The sequence below is a fragment of the Papaver somniferum genome, chromosome 1, assembly GCF_003573695.1.
Source record: "Papaver somniferum cultivar HN1 chromosome 1, ASM357369v1, whole genome shotgun sequence".
NCBI lineage: Eukaryota > Viridiplantae > Streptophyta > Magnoliopsida > Ranunculales > Papaveraceae > Papaver > Papaver somniferum.
Window position 1 is genome coordinate 217,341,212 of NC_039358.1, and position 17,270 is coordinate 217,358,481.

The following is a 17,270-nucleotide window of genomic DNA, read 5'->3' on the forward strand; positions in this document are numbered from 1 at the left end:
TCCTTATATTCGTAGTTAGTCAGTCAATTAACACCCGCTCAATTTGGATTTGAATTTTCCACCTTTAGAAGAACCTGAATTTGGTGATCTGGACCTCCATCAAGGAATCCCCCTCTTGGATTTAGGACCAAAAGTGTCCATTCCAGCAGTAATTCATGTACCTACCACTCAATGTGGATTTGAATCCCCCCTGTAGAAGAACCTGAGTTCGGTGATCCTCTATTGAATCAAGGACTTCAACTTGGACATCCTTTTCAACCAAATCTGGTTTGATTATTTGTGCCTTTTTTGAGTTTCATTAGTTTTTATCAGTTCTAATGGTGATATGTATTTTCTTTGTTTGTTTGCAGGAATTGTATGATGAAATTGATTTTGTGAACCCAATAACATGGAACCAGCTTATAGTGTTCTTGTTACAACAATTAAGGAATGACATACTGTACCAATACCGCAATACAACAAAAAAAAAAGAATAAATAACAAATATTTGGAATTTTATGGTTTCTTTCAAAAGATTGCAATATCCTATTATGATTGATTAAAAAAATTCCATGTTACTAGAAGCAACAACAATGGATCTATTTTATTGTTTTTGGTGTAAATAATGTAATTGTTTTGCATTTACAGGAAGAACAGACATGTAATTAGTTGCTATATAAAAAATAGAAATCAATTAGTAGTGTGACACGAAGAAAAAGACAGACAAAGTAGAGAGATAAGAAGAATTCTTATTAATGTGTGTCACGAAAAAGGGAGAATACAACCTCTATTCATATAGGCTAGACACAAGGGCATTCCGATAATAAACAAGATTTATCCTAGATATTATTAACATAAATAAACGTTTATAACACTCCCACTGATGACCAATGTGTCTAAGTCACAAAAATATATCAGGAAAATAAATAGAGAAAAAACCTGAAATGTGTGAGAATCAGAACAGTGAGTGTTGGACACGCATATGCTACCTCATTAAAACCTTGACAAATAAACCCAGTGGGACAAACCTTGACGAAGGAAAGAGTACAACACGTTTAAATCCTAATGACGCTCCCCCTGATGGATACTTGAGCGAAATCTTGGCCTACAAATCTTTAAGTCGACGCATTCCAACCTTGTGAACTAATTTCTTGAATGTAGAAGTTGGTAATGCTTCAGTGAAGAGGTCTGCTAGATTGTGGCTTGAACGTACTTGTTGGATATCAATCACACCATCATTCTGTAGATCATGTGAGAAAAAGAACTTTGGACTGATGTGCTTTATTCGATCACCTTTGATAAATGCTTCCTTTAGTTGTGCAATGCAAGCAGTATTGTCTTCGTATAATATTGTTGGTGAATCTTTAGTTGAAGGAAATCCACATGATTCTTGAATATGGTGTATTACTGACCTTAACCAGACGCTCTCACGGCTTGCTTCATGGATTGATAGTAGTTCAGAATGATTTGTAGATGTAGCTGAAATTGTTTGCTTCACTGACCGCCAAGATATAGTTGTATCTCCATAAGTAAACAAATATCCAGTTTGTGATCGTCCTTTGTGTGGATCTGAAAGATAACCTGCATCTGCGTACCCAATTAGTTTTGACTTAAATTCATAAGAGTAAAATAAACCTAAATCAATAGTGCCACTAAGATAACGTAATAAGTGCTTGATTCCATTCCAGTGTCTTCGAGTTGGAGCAGAACTGTATCTAGCTAACATATTAACTGAAAAAGCAATATCTGGGCTTGTGCAATTTGCAAGATACATAAGAGCACCAATTGCACTTGGATATGGAAATTCCGGACCAAGAAGTTCTCCACCATCTTCTTTAGGTCGAAATGGGTCTTTATTCATGTCAAGTGATCTCACAACCATAGGGGAACTCAGTGGATGTGCTTTGTCCATATAAAATTGTTTTAAGACTTTTTATGTATAAGTAGATAATAGACGCATTTATGTGTCTATTTTGTCCTCAATATTCTGTATTGTTAGACTCGATTAAGTACTTATTGTGTTATTTTGTGTTTTTGTAGATGTTTTTAGAGAAATAAGCCTTTGCGGCGAAATGAGCTCGAAAAGTAGTGTTTTACACCCCCAGGATAATGTACCGGAGGCACCTCAGAAATGCACCGGAAGCGTCCCAGAAATGTACCGGAGGAACCCAGAAAATTACTATTTCCACCCCAATTGCTAAAGGGACACCCGTACAGGATTAGGGGGAGGACACTTTTCTTCTCATAATTCAAATTTTGGAAAAAGGCGGGAAAATATTTCTTCTCACTGGCAGTTGGGTCGATCGATTTTTGGAGGGGTTAGAGTTCGATTAAACCTCTGATTTTCAATGGGTATTTGTGATATGGATAGAGGAAGACATTTTGGGTGTTAGGATCGATCATAATTGGCTGGAATCATCGCAATCAAGAAATCAGGAAGCACGTTCAAGAAATGAATATCACACGATCACATCAAATTTAGACGTGTACTCATGTGTTTGGAGAGTGTTGAATCAATTCTACAGCGTGTAAGATCATGTTTGGAGTGTTTATACATCATTTCAGCGCGTGGAGAGCTAATTAAAGGAAGAAAATATCCAAAAAATATTTTCTCTTTAAGACGAGTAAAGAGAGAATTATCTTGAGTTATGGCGTGATTAAATGAGGCTGAGGAGTATAAATAGATTTCTGGTATCACAGAGAATGGGGGTCGAGAGTCTGGGGGCTGAGGAGAGCCAGAGAAGAAGAAATTCGAGTTTTCCCAAACTCGGTTTCTGCTGCTGCTGCTGATGATGAACATGAAGAACACGAAGAACGGACCTGCACCAGCAGTCGTTTTTCTACAGCAATAACGACTCACACCTGTGGGTCGTACATCAGGCAGACTTATTTGCTACAGCGTTTGCGACACAGATGCAGCAGTCTTATTTTGTCACTGAGGGTCGTAGTTCTCTGGTTTGTAACAAATATAATTGTTACAAACCCGGTTTTATTGTATTTCTCATATTATCATCATTTGTAAACCATTTTTGAGCATCAATGAAATATTTTGAGAGGTTTTCCAACATGATGAGCGGCTAATTCCCTCGTAACCAAGGCAATGGAGGAAGCTATTCACGCAACATAAATGGGTAACTATTTCATGTAATTATATAATTCACCTAATCCCTGCTTTTGCAGAGTTTTAAATTATTTGAATGATTGTCTTAATTATTTGTTATTCAGTTTGATAGGTTATGCTTGGTTTAATCTCTTGATAATCTATGCTTAAGGTTTACAAATAATGTTTGAGAATCTGTATGATTGATAGTGAATTAAAGATAAAAGAGGACTTAAGAATTGAATAGAGTTTTGAAATATTTATCATTCATTTTTGCATAATAGTGGAATCTAGTGTCTTGGTTACCTCTCGCACCCATTAGTAATATTTTTGTATAATTTTATCAAATCTTTAAATTTAATCTCTACAAGTCCGAGAGTTTGAACCTCATTACTACAACCACAATCAAAAATATTAATCATTTTGGCGCCGCCGACGCGGATTTGTGCTTAGGTAGAATTTTTAGGTTTTTATTATTTTCATTTGTTCCTCTTTACGTTTCTTTGTTTGTGTCTTTGATTTGCAGGTTTGAAGATTGGACACTAAGGACTTGGAACAAAGCTCAAAGCTAAAGAAAAGAAAAAAAGAAGACAAATAATTTTTTAGGATTTAGTTTTATTATTATTTTTTTTAATTTTTAATTTTTTTTAGAATTGTATTAGGAAATTTTTGTAATATTTTTTCACTTTACTTTGGACTCTGGACTTTGGACAATTTATTTTAATTTTAAACCCTACGGAAGGGTACCCTTAAATACAAACTGTTTGCAGGGAATGACGACGATTACAATATCTTCTCGGCCCCTCGGGTTCGTACACGACATAGGAGTCGTGGCCCGAGTCGACTTCAGTGGTTCTTCGCCCGTCTGGTACGTGAGGTAAGTCTTTCGAAACACCCGCGAATCTCCTGCAAGCGGGTTTACTGTCTGCCTTAAGGTGATTATATGTTGAGGACTGAACCGGATGCTTTAATTTCCTAGTAAAGGGCAAGAACTGGCCATACAAGATAAGGGTTCGGATTTCATCACCGTTCTCTTCTTGCCCGCCTTAGGAAAACGAAACCAAACGCGAACCTAATCCTAAAATTTTGACTAGAAAGAGACCGATAGGGTAACGAGCTTAACAGGAAACTCGTTCGAAAAATATTGGTTGCTCTTTAAGCACACTTCAAAGTTCATGATGGTTTCTGTGAGTTGAATGCGTGACTGCGCCGCCTTCTAATGCGGTGAGGCCTTGGGTATCAAAGATCTACTAAGCTTCGCTCGCCTCTATTCAACTTACTTTGACCCGGATTGATTCCAGAGGGGTTTGCTCAAATTGCAACGAATTCCCTTTCGAAAGATAGAAGCTGGTCTAGAAACAATCTAAGTGGAGCCATCATGCTTTTTGTTTGCTAAATTTTATAGGTTTGATTTGGTCGAGTCAGCCTTGTTTGTGATTGTATAGAATTCCCTTGCAATTAAGAATGTCGAGCTGGTATGATAGAAGCCAATACAATGAATATCGACCTGAATTTGAATATGGACATCATCAGTTTTATTACCATGGTGGGAATAGTGGTTGGGAACGCCAAACTTTTCAAGGTTATGGTTCATACCATGGTGAGACCAATCACTATCCTCACAACCATCAATCATACGAGAAAAATTCTGCTAATTCCTCTTTACTTGAGTCGACACGTAAGTTAGCTGAGACAGCACGTAAGTTCGCTGAAATGAATAACTTAGTTATGGACGAAAATAATGCAATGAGTGAACTTTCTTTACCTGATTTCCTAGATAACGTTAGGAATTCATGTGAGTCGGCCCAAAAGATTTTGTTAGAGACCCAGAATAGAACTTCTCTAAAAGATCTAAATTTCCAAAATAGTGTTTCCAATTTTACCCTTGATGTAAATAGTGAATATTTGCCTAATTTAAAGGACGAGGTTAGAATAAAAGACACTACTTATTTAGATAAGGTTCAATCATCTTCGTACTATGATGATGAGGATAGCAGTAATGAAGAATCTGAAATATGTAGGCATAGTGATCAGGAGTCTAGTAATACAATTGAGCTGTATAGTGATTATATTATTTCTAGTTCAAATCCAAATAATTTTTATGATTATTCACCTATTCAAAAGGACGAGGATTTGATTAGGGATACCACCGTTTTATACGATGTAGTTTTTCCTTTTGATTACGAAGCCGATAGTGGTTTAGAGGAACGGGTTCATTTCGAAAATAGTGTTTTAGAGTCTAGCGACTTAGAAACAATAGTCTTGGAAGAAGAAGATAAACCCGTAGAGATGAGTAAAGATGCACTACCTGATAATAACTTAGAAGAATCTCTTGAATATTTTAAGGACTCTGAAGATACGGAAGTTCAAGAAATAATTAGAGGTCTATCTAGAGACACTGAAAACTCTAAGTTTGGGGGTGATTATCACTTCCCTAGTGCCTTACCTTTAACTCTCAGAAAGTCCCCACACTTAGGACTTGATATCTGTGCCTCGACCATTTTACAAGATTACCTTCATACTCGTTTTCCCGAGCCTAATGATGTCCATGAAGGAGTTCAGTTATTAGAAACCCATCCTCTGGTTGATGTGGTTTGCCCAGGCTATGATCCCCAGATTGACTTTGGTTTCCCACCAAATAGTTTTCTTCCAACTGTGGGAACGTTTATATTCCAAATGTGTTGAATATTAAGTTGTGAGACTAAACCTAAATGCTTCAGGAAATTAGAATCGACACATTTGCTTAAGAATGACCACTACTCTCATTTTGGTCAATTATGTAAGTCAAATCTTATTGACTTAGAGGATCCTCAGTTATTTAGGTTATTATTGTGCGCTTCTAAGATCATATTTGAGTTTTTCCAGACTCTAGGACCTAATGATTCGGATCCCTCCTATGAAGAAACACAGCCAATGAAAATTTTCTATTTAGACCCTTTCATAGAACCTGAACCTGAACCACAATTAGATATAAATTTCTTAATCAGGAAACTAAGTAAGGGCATGATAGTCTTGTTCACTTTCTTGGTTCATTGCATTTTCCTTTGGTCAGCTCTATTTAGTTTTGAAGACCCACAGTTATTTCGACTGTTATTTTATGGTTCGAGTTGACTAATCCTTTCCTAAGTCTGGCTGAAGACTTTAAAATTAGCACTTCTTAGGAGGTATCCCATGCTCATGCAACACGGTAATATCTTTCCTTAACTCTTTCGCTTCAAATGGTAACAGTGTCTCCTTGTTCATGCTTTTAGTTTCATCTTTAGAACATTGAGGACAATGTTAGATTTAAGTTTGGGGGTATGGGAGAAACTTTTTAGTTGCAATTATTAAGATCCAGAGACTAGAAATTTATGCTTATTAAGGGTTGCACTAACTAATCTAAGTGGATGGAAGCATTTTGATTGTAGGAGTTGAGGAACCAATCTGATTAGATGGCAACATCTAAAGAGTCTATTCATAAAAGCACAGAGCTCAGTTGTTAGGAATAACATGATAGTTTCACCATATCTCGTTGAGTCCTTTTCACTTCTTTTCTTTTTGATGTTGTTTTCTTTTTAAATATGTTTCTAAGTGATTTGGTGGGGCTCACGATTCAATTTGTTACCAATGCTAGGGTGAATTAGAGTGATTGAGATACCATGAAAAAAAAAAAAAAAAAATTGAGACCAGACCATTTGACCAAAAGGAATAAAATTCAATAAAGTCGACCACTGGTACCCTTGTATATGCTAGTTGTGTTAACCTAGAGTTAGGTTATCGACCACTGGTACCCTTGTATATGCAAGTGTGTTGATATTAGTCAGACTAGTATCTCAATCCATTAGGATAGGTTCATTTTTGCGGAGGCCTTCAGACAGATATGGGAAACGTCGTTCACTTAGTAAACATCAAAACTATCTATGTTTTTCTATATCCATCTTCTTGATCTATCCATGTGATTAGTTTTGACTCCGGATATTGATGTCCATAGTGCGACTATCTGAGTAGAGCTCTGTCACTTATATATGAATTTTAGTATGCTTGAGTGCAAACTCGTGTACAACAATTGGAATTTCGCATCAGGGTACTTCCTCTTATAGTCAATAAGTATGCCAACCAAGGAGATTTTTTAGTGCCTTCCAAGGTTCTGCATAGATAAGCTAGGGTCTGGAGTAAAGGTTTTGTGGGTACACCTCTGGTAAACCCTCCCGAGATTAACTCGGTCACTAGGGACACCTAGTGAGTTAGGATTTTATTTTTTCTCGAGGACTAGCAAATAATAAGTTTGGGGGTATTTGATAGACGCATTTATGTGTCTATTTTGTCCTCAATATTCTGTATTGTTAGACTCGATTAAGTACTTATTGTGTTATTTTGTGTTTTTGTAGATGTTTTTAGAGAAATAAGCCTTTGCGGCGAAATGAGATCGAAAAGTAGTGTTTTACACCCCAGGATAATGTACCGGAGGCACCTCAGAAATGCACCGGAAGCGTCCCAGAAATGTTCCGGAGGAACCCAGAAAAATTACTATTTCCACCCCAAAATTACTATTTCCACCCCAATTGCTAAAGGGACACCCGTACAGGATTAGGGGGAGGACACTTTTCTTCTCATAATTCAAATTTTGGAAAAAGGCGGGAAAATATTTCTTCTCACTGGCAGTTGGATCGATCGATTTTTGGAGGGGTTAGAGTTCGATTAAACCTCTTATTTTCAATGGGTATTTGTGATATGGATAGAGGAAGACATTTTGGGTGTTAGGATCGATCATAATTGGTTGGAATCATCGCAATCAAGAAATCAGGAAGCACGTTCAAGAAATGAATATCACACGATCACATCAAATTTAGACGTGTACTCATGTGTTTGGAGAGTGTTGAATCAATTCTACAGCGTGTAAGATCATGTTTGGAGTGTTTATACATCATTTCAGCGCGTGGAGAGATAATTAAAGGAAGAAAATATCCAAAAAATATTTTCTCTTTAAGCCGAGTAAAGAGAGAATTATCTTGAGTTATGGCGTGATTAAATGAGGCTGAGGAGTATAAATAGATTTCTGGTATCACAGAGAATGGGGGTCGAGTCTGGGGGGCTGAGGAGAGTCAGAGAAGAAGAAATTCGAGTTTTCCCAAACTCGGTTTCTGCTGCTGCTGCTGATGAACATGAAGAACACGAAGAACGGACCTGCACCAGCAGCCGTTTTTCTACAGCAATAACGACTCACACTTGTGGGTCGTACATCAGGCAGACTTATTTGCTACAGCGTTTGCGACACATATGCAGCAGTCTTCTTTTGTCACTGAGGGTCGTAGTTCTCTGTTTGTAACAAATATAATTGTTACAAACCCGGTTTTATTGTATTTCTCATATTCTCATCATTTGTAAACCATTCTTGAGCATCAATGAAATATTTTGAGAGGTTTTCCAACATGATGAGCGGCTAATTCCCTCGTAACCAAGGCAATGGAGGAAGCTATTCACGCAACATAAATGGGTAACTATTTCATTTAATTATATAATTCACCTAATCGCTGCTTTTGCAGAGTTTTAAATTATTTGAATGATTGTCTTAATTATTTGTTATTCAGTTTGATAGGTTATGCTTGGTTTAATCTCTTGATAATCTATGCTTAAGGTTTACAAATAATGTTTGAGAATCTGTATGATTGATAGTGAATTAAAGATAAAAGAGGACTTAAGAATTGAATAGAGTTTTGAAATATTTATCATTCAATTTTGCATAATAGTGGAATCTAGTGTCTTGGTTACCTCTCGCACCCATTGTTAATATTTTTGTATATATAATTTTATCAAATCTTAAATTTAATCTTCACAAGTACGAGAGTTTGAACCTCATTACTACAACCCACGAAAAATCATTAATCAGTAGATTGATGGACAAATATCCCATTTGAGACATGCTCAATTTGTAAACCAAGAAAATACTTACTTTTACCAAGATCTTTCATCTCAAATTCTTTCTGCAAGCAAGCAGCGGTTTCAGTGAGTTCTTTTAAAGTTCCAACAAGATTTAGATCATCAACGTATACTGCAATAATAGCAAACCCAGAATTGGGTTTCTTAATGAAAACACATGGAAAAATAGCATTATTGGTATATCCCTCTTTCAATAACTGAGGCGATTATACCACATTCTTCCAGATTGCTTTAGTCCATATAGAGCTCTTTGAAGTTTTATTGAGTATACACTACGACCTTTGGACTTGTCTGCTTCAGGCATACGAAATCCTTCGGGAAGTTTCATAGCGTTCATTTCTGGAGCAACTATTGAACCTGCTGGGTGACTTTGATGGTTCTTGAGTAATAACTCATTATTCTGCTCAGCTACTAGAAGGCAAGAGATAAGCTCTGAATATTTCTTAATCTGCCTTTCACGATATTGTTGTTGAAGCAAAATGTTTGAAGCATGAAAGGTGGACTAAGTCTTCTCCAAAAGATCAACATCAGTAACTGTTTCACATCATAGTTTTAAACGAGAGACAATTTGAAAAAGTGTTGAATTGTATGCACTTACACTCTTGAAGTTTTGGAGGCGCATATGCATCCACTCATACCTTGCACGAGGTAAAATCACTGTTTTCTGATGATCAAAACGATCTTTCAGCTCTATCCACAAAGTGTACGGGTCTTTCACCGTAAGATATCGGGACTTCAAAGCCTCGTCAAGGTGATGACAGAGAAATATTAAGGCTTTGGAGTGATCCTCAGGGGATTCTTTGTTGTTCAAAACAATAGTGTTTCCCAAAGTCTTGGCACTAAGGTGCGCTTCTGCATCCAAAATCCATGACAAATAGTTCTTTCCAGTAATGTCAAGGGCCATGAAGTCCAGGTCAAAGAGTTTGGACATTGTCTGAGTATAAAATAAAAAAAAATTAAACGTGGCACAATAAATAATAAAATTAAATTAACGGTATAAAAAAATAATTATTGGTTAGACGGCATAGCCAGACATAACCAATAAAATATTTAACATACAAACACACTTCAAGCATAAACAAATATTGTTAATAAAATAATAAAAAATTGATAATAGCACATAACAATACATCTCTTAAAAAAATAGCTCTGTTAAGAAAACAAGCTATGTCTCTGTTGATACTAAAAGCTTGAAAAAGGGAAAGCAATACGTCCACATGTTTTTAATATTGACATCAACTGGGTTGTGAAAATATATACATTGGTTGTAGTACTTCACGAAACCTGAAAATCTAAAAAAAACAAATAATATTAGTGCTATAATAGTTCCAAGTCGAAAGATATAGCAAGCTTTGTTTGACTTCACATGGCTGTAGCATTGTAGCATAAAAAAATACAAAAGTGCTTGCAAGTTGTAAGTCTGCTATAGGTAAATAAATAATAATCTAATGATCTAATCATTGAATCATAAAGAGATTCAAAAAAAAAGTTATAAAGAAAAAGTGGTGAGAGTTGTCACTTTCACATGCTTAGCATCCGGTGTAAAAGAAGAAAGCAAAAAAAGAAAAAAAATAAAGTTATCGTGTATAGTAGCAGCAGTTTGCTATCAAAGTTAGGTACAGTCGTACAGATGTGTACAAGAAAAATACTATTCACGAAAAAGACTTTGTAGGTCAATAAAACCTTGTAGTTTGATATTTCGTGGGTATTCATTCATATCAAACACCATAAAGAACAAAAACCTAAAAAGGTAAACAGTTGCACTGTTTTTATTTCTTTTCTTTTCTGCATCACGTAGTACGCAACGTTCATGGATGCCTTTGACTGATAAAAAAATAATAAAAAAAAATTTGATAGTAGAGAATAAAAGATTACCACTCAGTTGGTGAGCTCGTAGTTGATATCATAGTGTGACACAAAGGAAAAGATAGAGAAAGTAGAGAGATAAGAAGAATTCTTATTAATGTGTGTAACGAAAAAGGGAGAATACAAGCTCTATTTATATAGGCTAGACACAAGGGCATACCGGTAATAAACGGGATTTACCCTAGATATTATTAACATAAATAAACGTTTATAACAATTAGCACATATTTGTTAATTCATGACAGGCATACCCTTCAACCTAACTTGAGTTTAACGAATAAATTATTAACATTATCGACCCATGATTATGTCAAGAGTGTGGTGTATTCTATCTATCAATATCATAAGGACAAGTGTTGCATATGTACCCTGGATAAATGACGGTTCAGATTGATCGCTCAATATTGTGTACAACAAATATTATGCATTTGCCCAACTATATCTAACATTAACCTAACCATTTCACCTTAACCTAATCACATTCCACACAACCTAAAAACTTAACCACGGTAAGACATATGATCCTGGCTAACATTAAAAGCAACTAAAATTATTAGCTTAACATAACCTTACTACCCCGGCCGACCCAAAAATTGGAAGTAACAAAAATTAGTATCTTAACCTAACCTTAACCTAGTTATGTCAAGGTTGTAGGCCCCAACTAACTACAAAGAGGTTGAGTCTCAGACGTAGGTTGGGGTGATGCTTAGTTGCAGTATAAAATAGAATACAACTGAACGAGAATAATATGCAAAGAAGAGGTATCATTACATCATATCTATGCAGGCTTTGTAATGCGGCTGTTGAATCCATCTCGTTTGTTTCAACTGTCTGGATGGCAAATAGAGGGAACTTAACAATATCATTGAGCTGCAAGGACTATGAGAGAAGGTTCTTCTCAAAGATAATGGTGCCATAATCTGGAAGGTGTTGTTACATGATGGTGCCATAGTCTAAGAGGAGCACAACATCAAAATTTTCATAAAAAAAAAATCAGAATCTTTGCCAACTAGCATGTAACATCAAAGCTACAATCTTCTCATGGTTATAAGCATTTCAATAGTAAACTGTAACTACCTTTGGTTTTTGGATTTTAGGTAGGGATATATTATTTGAATGTTAGGCTCCTTGAACTTACAATCTGTTTTCCTGTCTTTGTCTCTTAAATTTATCCAGTATGGTCTTCTCTGTGATTTACTGATTTTGTTTATTTTTGCTTTACAAAATTTATTCCAAAAAATAATAAAAAAATAAAAATAGTAACAAAGGTAATTATTTGGTTTTCCGGGTATGTACGACATTAGAAGCACAATATCATGTGCACATGTTTTTGGCATGAAAAAGATAATACTCTTTCATTTTTGCAAAACATGTTAAAATGAAAAAGTGATAGGTAGTAGTAGTTACACTACCATATGTGTGAGCGAGATTCAAAATTAATCCCCACCCATCCTTCAGTTATATCATGGGTTTTAGAGCATGGACAAATGTAGTAGCGGGGAGAAAGTGGGTATAACTTCCCCTCAATTGCCAACCTGGTTTCAAAGGTTTGTAAATACACAATATGATTTTATTAAATACTCTTTAAACTTACTTTTATTCTTGTTTAGCACATATATAGCGGTTTTACTCCCTTCCTATTAGCCAAATTAATCTTTAGATGATTTGTTGGTCTTATCTCATCGAATCAGTCCTAGAAATCCCACATGAAACGAGTGCATCTTTTTGAATAAAAATAGGAGAACTGTCACATTGACCGAGTGATCTTTCCGAGAAAAACCCCGACTGGACATCTAATAGCCAGCAGTGTAATATTCTCAGCATTGAGATCGTGCGAGCAAAATGAGGCCCACTAATTGTCTCAGTCGGAATTATTAGTCAGGATAAATAATCGAAATATATGTCATTTCCCCACCGGTTGTCTCGGTCGGAATACCAGTGGGGATAACCAATCGGGACATATATCATTTGCCTAAAATAGTGCCTTACCTACAAAATTCAAATTATACCTATAAAGATACCATATACCTAGTGTATATCTATACTCCAAGCATCTATCTCAATCAATGGTCACTCTCTCCTAAATCAGATAAACTCTCACTTAACTCCTCGCCACGTGCAATCATCAGCCATAAATTCAACAACTACCTCAAACAAGATTCCCTCCTCCCATCCTATCATAAATGCACAGCCTACATCCATCACAAACCACACACCTAAGTAAACAAGCGGAATACTCTAGAAAAATATCATTTTAAAAACATATTAACCGTTGATGAATTCAAAGTAAGCCATAGTCCTTCTCATTACAATACACAAAGTTACATATTATCCCTCCAAAATCCGAACAAGGACATTCCCCCACGTGTAACTCTACAAATTCCAACTACTTAAATATTTTTCTTGGATGAACTAACTTTTGACTCAATTTTTTTTTGTTTCTCAAGAATTGAGTGGTGAAAGAAGAAGAAGAAGATGATTAGTGATTGGAGCTTCTCTGATTGTTTTGGAAAAAAGGAATTTGTTGATAATGATGATGCTGATGGTATTGATCCAGTGCTATTAGTATCTGGGATTGGAGGTTCAATCATGAACTCAAAAGATAAAAAATCTGGAAATGAAATTAGAGTTTGGGTTAGAGTTTTATTAGCTAATTGGGAGTTTCAGAAGAGAGCTTGGTCTATTTATAACCCCAAAACAGGTACTTCATTATGTTCTTCTTCATAGTAGATTAGAATCATGGGAAGTGGTATTGTATATAGCTTTGGAATGGGAAATTTGGGTTTTTTTTCTTCTTCTTTTTCTTTGGGTGATTTTTGTTTAGTATTTTGAAGATGAATGTGAAGTGGGTTTGGATTGAATTGGATTGGGTTGTTGTGTTTCAGGTTATACAGAGTCATTGGATAAGAATAGTGAAATTGTTGTACCAGATGATGATTATGGACTTTATGCAATTGACATTTTGGATCCCTCAGCGGTAAGCTTGTGCTTAATTTTTATTTTTTCTGTAATTCAGAAGTTAACACTGTTCCATTAGGTATCGTCGTGCATCACACCTATTTGTTTAGTAAAACTTGTTATTTGCAATGTGTTAGTTAGTGCACCTAAAAGGTGCAAGCTTCGGAGGGCTACCCACTTTTCAATCTTCTATTAGTACTAACATCATTGTTCATATTTAGAAGCCGAGCTTACGTGTATTGGTTTTTATCTGCATTATGAGATCTCAGCCTATGGGTCATCTTAAAATGAGCTCCATGGGGAGTTATGAAAATGTGTGTGGGGAGTAGAACAAAAAAAGAAGGGAAGGTGGAGTAGACCTGCCTTGTTCATTTGTGGTGTGTGACCGAGGCACAATTGACTTGGATCACGTCTTCTCAGCTCTATTAGACTTATACATTTTACCTAGCAAGACTGTTGTATGAGTGAATTTGTAAATAACATCTTTTTGCGTACGTTAGAGAATAACATGTTTCTGCGTTTACTTCATTTGTCTTCATTATGTATTATCTTCTTGCTTTTCAGGTTATGAAATGCTTAAAGATGGAAGAAGTGTATCAATATCATGATATGATTGATATGCTTGTTAAATGTGGACATAAGAAAGGAACTACATTGTTTGGATACGGTTATGACTTTCGACAGAGTAATAGGTAATGATTTGTCAACTAGTTAAAATTTGTTCCCTTTATGGTTCTTAGGTATCTCTATTCAGAATTTTTGAGCCCTTACTAACTCGTTAGGCTAGAGTTTCTTAAACTTGCATATGGTAAAGAAGCCTTGACGATATCAGCTTTGGATTGCTTCTCATGTTTCCAGAATTGGTAAAGGGATGGAAGGTCTAAAAGCAAAACTTGAGAATGCTTACAAAGCTTCAGGGGGTAGAAAAGTGAATATAATTTCGCACTCGATGGGCGGATTGCTTGTTTCGTGCTTCCTCTCACTCTATCACGATGTGAGATACTCTTTTCTGCTTTCTCTTATCTCTTTTTCCAGGTTGTATAGTACTTTTTAAGGAATTTCAAATATTTTCTTTGAAATTAACTTACAGGTATTCGAAAAGTATGTTAACAAGTGGATTTGCATAGCCTGCCCATTTCAGGGTACTTCCTTCCCTATTCCTTCACCTATAAATTTTCTTGATTTTAGAGGAGCTACGTTAAATATATTGCTAAGATGATACTCTATGGTTACCAGGCGCACCTGGATGTATCAATGATACTCTTTTAACGGGTTTACAGTTTCTTGAAGGCTTTGAAAGCTACTTTTTCGTATCCAGGTGGGCGATGCATCAACTGGTAATGCTCAAGGAATACTACTTACCTTGCATTATTCATTTAATTGATGCTGTAAATTCTCTCATTCGGTGTAGCCTCATCTTGTTAACATTCTTAAATGATTTTTTGTTGTACTTAAGATTGTACTCTTAACATACATTTTGTGGTTTCCGTTCGTAGCTGGTTGAGTGCCCGTCAATTTATGAGATGTTGCCAAATCCAGAGTTCAAGTGGGAAAAGCAACCTCAAATTCAAGTTTGGCGAAAGCAATCAGAAAATAATGAAACTTCAGTAAAGTTGGAAACATATGGCCCAAATGAAAGCATTACATTGTTTGAAGAGGCTTTGAAAGATAATGAGGTATCCTCCTCAAGCTTAAGTATATGGTATTATTCCTTTTCTGAATTTTCAAATTGAAGGTCCGCAGGATCTTATCGATATTATTATTACTTCTCAATGCCATGAGCACAAAGATGTAAAAACGATCTTGAATTCAGCGTAGTTGAGAAAAATCTCACTCATAGGTTAACTGTTTTATACAGCTCAATTACGGTGGGAAGTCGATCGCATTACCGTTTAACAAATCAATTCTTAAATGGGCAACTGAGACTCGGGAAATTCTCAACAAAGCTCAACTACCAGATGGTGTCAAATTCTATAACATCTTTGGAGCGTCATTTGAATCTCCTTTTGATGTACGGTATGTACACATAAAAACCATTTTAACAAAAATAATAGGTCTTTCCAGATAAGGCATGATAAAAACATAACCACCAAACTCCATCAGTTTTCTACTTTTCTTCCCTTTCGGCCCAAATGGATGCTAAGTAGACCATTAAAGCCTATTAGTAGACCTTTTTTGCTCTAATCTTGAAATTTCCATAAATCCACACTCATTTTGGGATGCACAGCTGCGCTTGGTAAATAGTGCACACCTTAAAAGGTATTTATGACCCTGCAAGATGATCTGAAAGAAAGCACTTTTGATTAGCTTCTCATTCTTCCTGATCATATTTTAAAGAGCCGCTGCCAAGCAAAAAATAGGTAGAAGGGGTGGCTTTAGCTCAGACTAGCTGACCGGGTTGCGCTGCTTGATGCTCCAATCGAGGGCGTCTTGCATGGGAATCAGAGCCCAGCAGCACCCCCTCGCGAAAATGCAGTATTATTATTTATGCACTAATTTCAAGTCACAAGCGTAAACTCATGACGTTCACCCTATCAGAAACTCTAACCTTTTATTTCATCAACGACCAGAACTACCTTAATTCATGCTTCAGAAACTGAAACATCTCTGTGGTGTGATAATATTTTCTCTTTTTCATTAATGCAGCTACGGAACAGAAACTTATCCTATTGAGGATATGCCCCAAATATGCCACACAATCGTAAGTACACTGAAGTTACAAACACCATAGAAATTCATCTTAGTTGGTTCTTCGACCATCAATAGACAGTTTTATTGATAGTTTGTTCTTCTTCTCAGTTTTAAAACTTCATTTGCGTGTGATAAGTGGTTGAAATTGTACTAGCACTCTACTACTGCGCATGCTAAATGTTTCTGTTTCTTTTCCAGCCCCAGTATTCTTACGTGAATGGAGACGGGACTGTCCCATTGGAATCAGCCAAGGTGATATTCATTTATGCAAATCTAATTGTTTTGAGAGGCAGTCCATTTCATTCCACGAGTCCCCGTTTTGATCATTTTTCTTCTCTGTTTCATACAGGGTGATTGGTTTTCAGCTACTGAAAGAGTAGGAGTAAGTGCAACTCATCGCGGATTATTAAGCGATGAAACTGTTTTTCAACTCATTCAACAATGGTTAGGAATCGAACCGAAAAAATCGAGTCGGCGTGCCAAGACTTCTAAAGTGGTGGATGCATTCCCCAAGTGAATTGGAACTAGAAAAAGAAAGAAAAATATTCAATGCTAATAAGTTTGATGCTTACTTGTAACTTTCCTGTATATATTAATTCAACAAAATTATACATTATGAAATCCAATCTGAAGATTGTTACAAGATGAATAAGAAAATCTTATGTTTGCAGTCCACCCTTCGAAGTCCACCATCTCATAGACAGCTATTATGATTTATGCATGGTATCTCCAGTTTTAAGTTATACTGTCGGTTTCCTGT

General features: G+C 36.0%; 2 protein-coding genes across 2 annotated transcripts; one reads left to right on the forward strand and one right to left on the reverse strand.

The window, feature by feature from the left end:
• Positions 1–9,185: 9,185 nt before the first annotated feature.
• Positions 9,186–9,926, reverse strand: LOC113360207. Its single transcript, XM_026603745.1, has 2 exons — positions 9,594–9,926; positions 9,186–9,443 (listed from the first exon to the last, which is right to left on the reverse strand). Exons 1-2 carry the CDS (start codon positions 9,924–9,926, stop codon positions 9,186–9,188), a joined length of 591 nt encoding a protein of 196 aa, XP_026459530.1.
• Positions 9,927–13,283: 3,357 nt separating this feature from the next.
• LOC113315970 (phospholipase A(1) LCAT3-like) lies at positions 13,284–17,185 on the forward strand. Its single transcript, XM_026564209.1, has 11 exons — positions 13,284–13,562; positions 13,747–13,838; positions 14,384–14,511; positions 14,678–14,813; positions 14,910–14,961; positions 15,056–15,156; positions 15,316–15,495; positions 15,678–15,835; positions 16,466–16,520; positions 16,709–16,762; positions 16,860–17,185. Exons 1-11 carry the CDS (start codon positions 13,337–13,339, stop codon positions 17,025–17,027), a joined length of 1,350 nt encoding a protein of 449 aa, XP_026419994.1. The 5' UTR covers positions 13,284–13,336; the 3' UTR covers positions 17,028–17,185.
• The last annotated feature ends 85 nt before the right edge of the window (positions 17,186–17,270 follow it).

Coding starts and splice junctions, on each gene's coding strand:
- LOC113360207 (XM_026603745.1), bottom strand. CDS start 9,926: ATGTCCAAACTCTTTGACCTGGACTTCATGGCCCTTGACATTACTGGA. Junction 9,444..9,593: donor GCCTCCAAAACTTCAAGAGT/GTAAGTGCATAC, acceptor CGTGAAAGGCAG/ATTAAGAAATATTCAGAGCT.
- LOC113315970 (XM_026564209.1), top strand. CDS start 13,337: ATGATTAGTGATTGGAGCTTCTCTGATTGTTTTGGAAAAAAGGAATTT. Junction 14,962..15,055: donor CATAGCCTGCCCATTTCAGG/GTACTTCCTTCC, acceptor TATGGTTACCAG/GCGCACCTGGATGTATCAAT. Junction 16,763..16,859: donor TCCCATTGGAATCAGCCAAG/GTGATATTCATT, acceptor TGTTTCATACAG/GGTGATTGGTTTTCAGCTAC.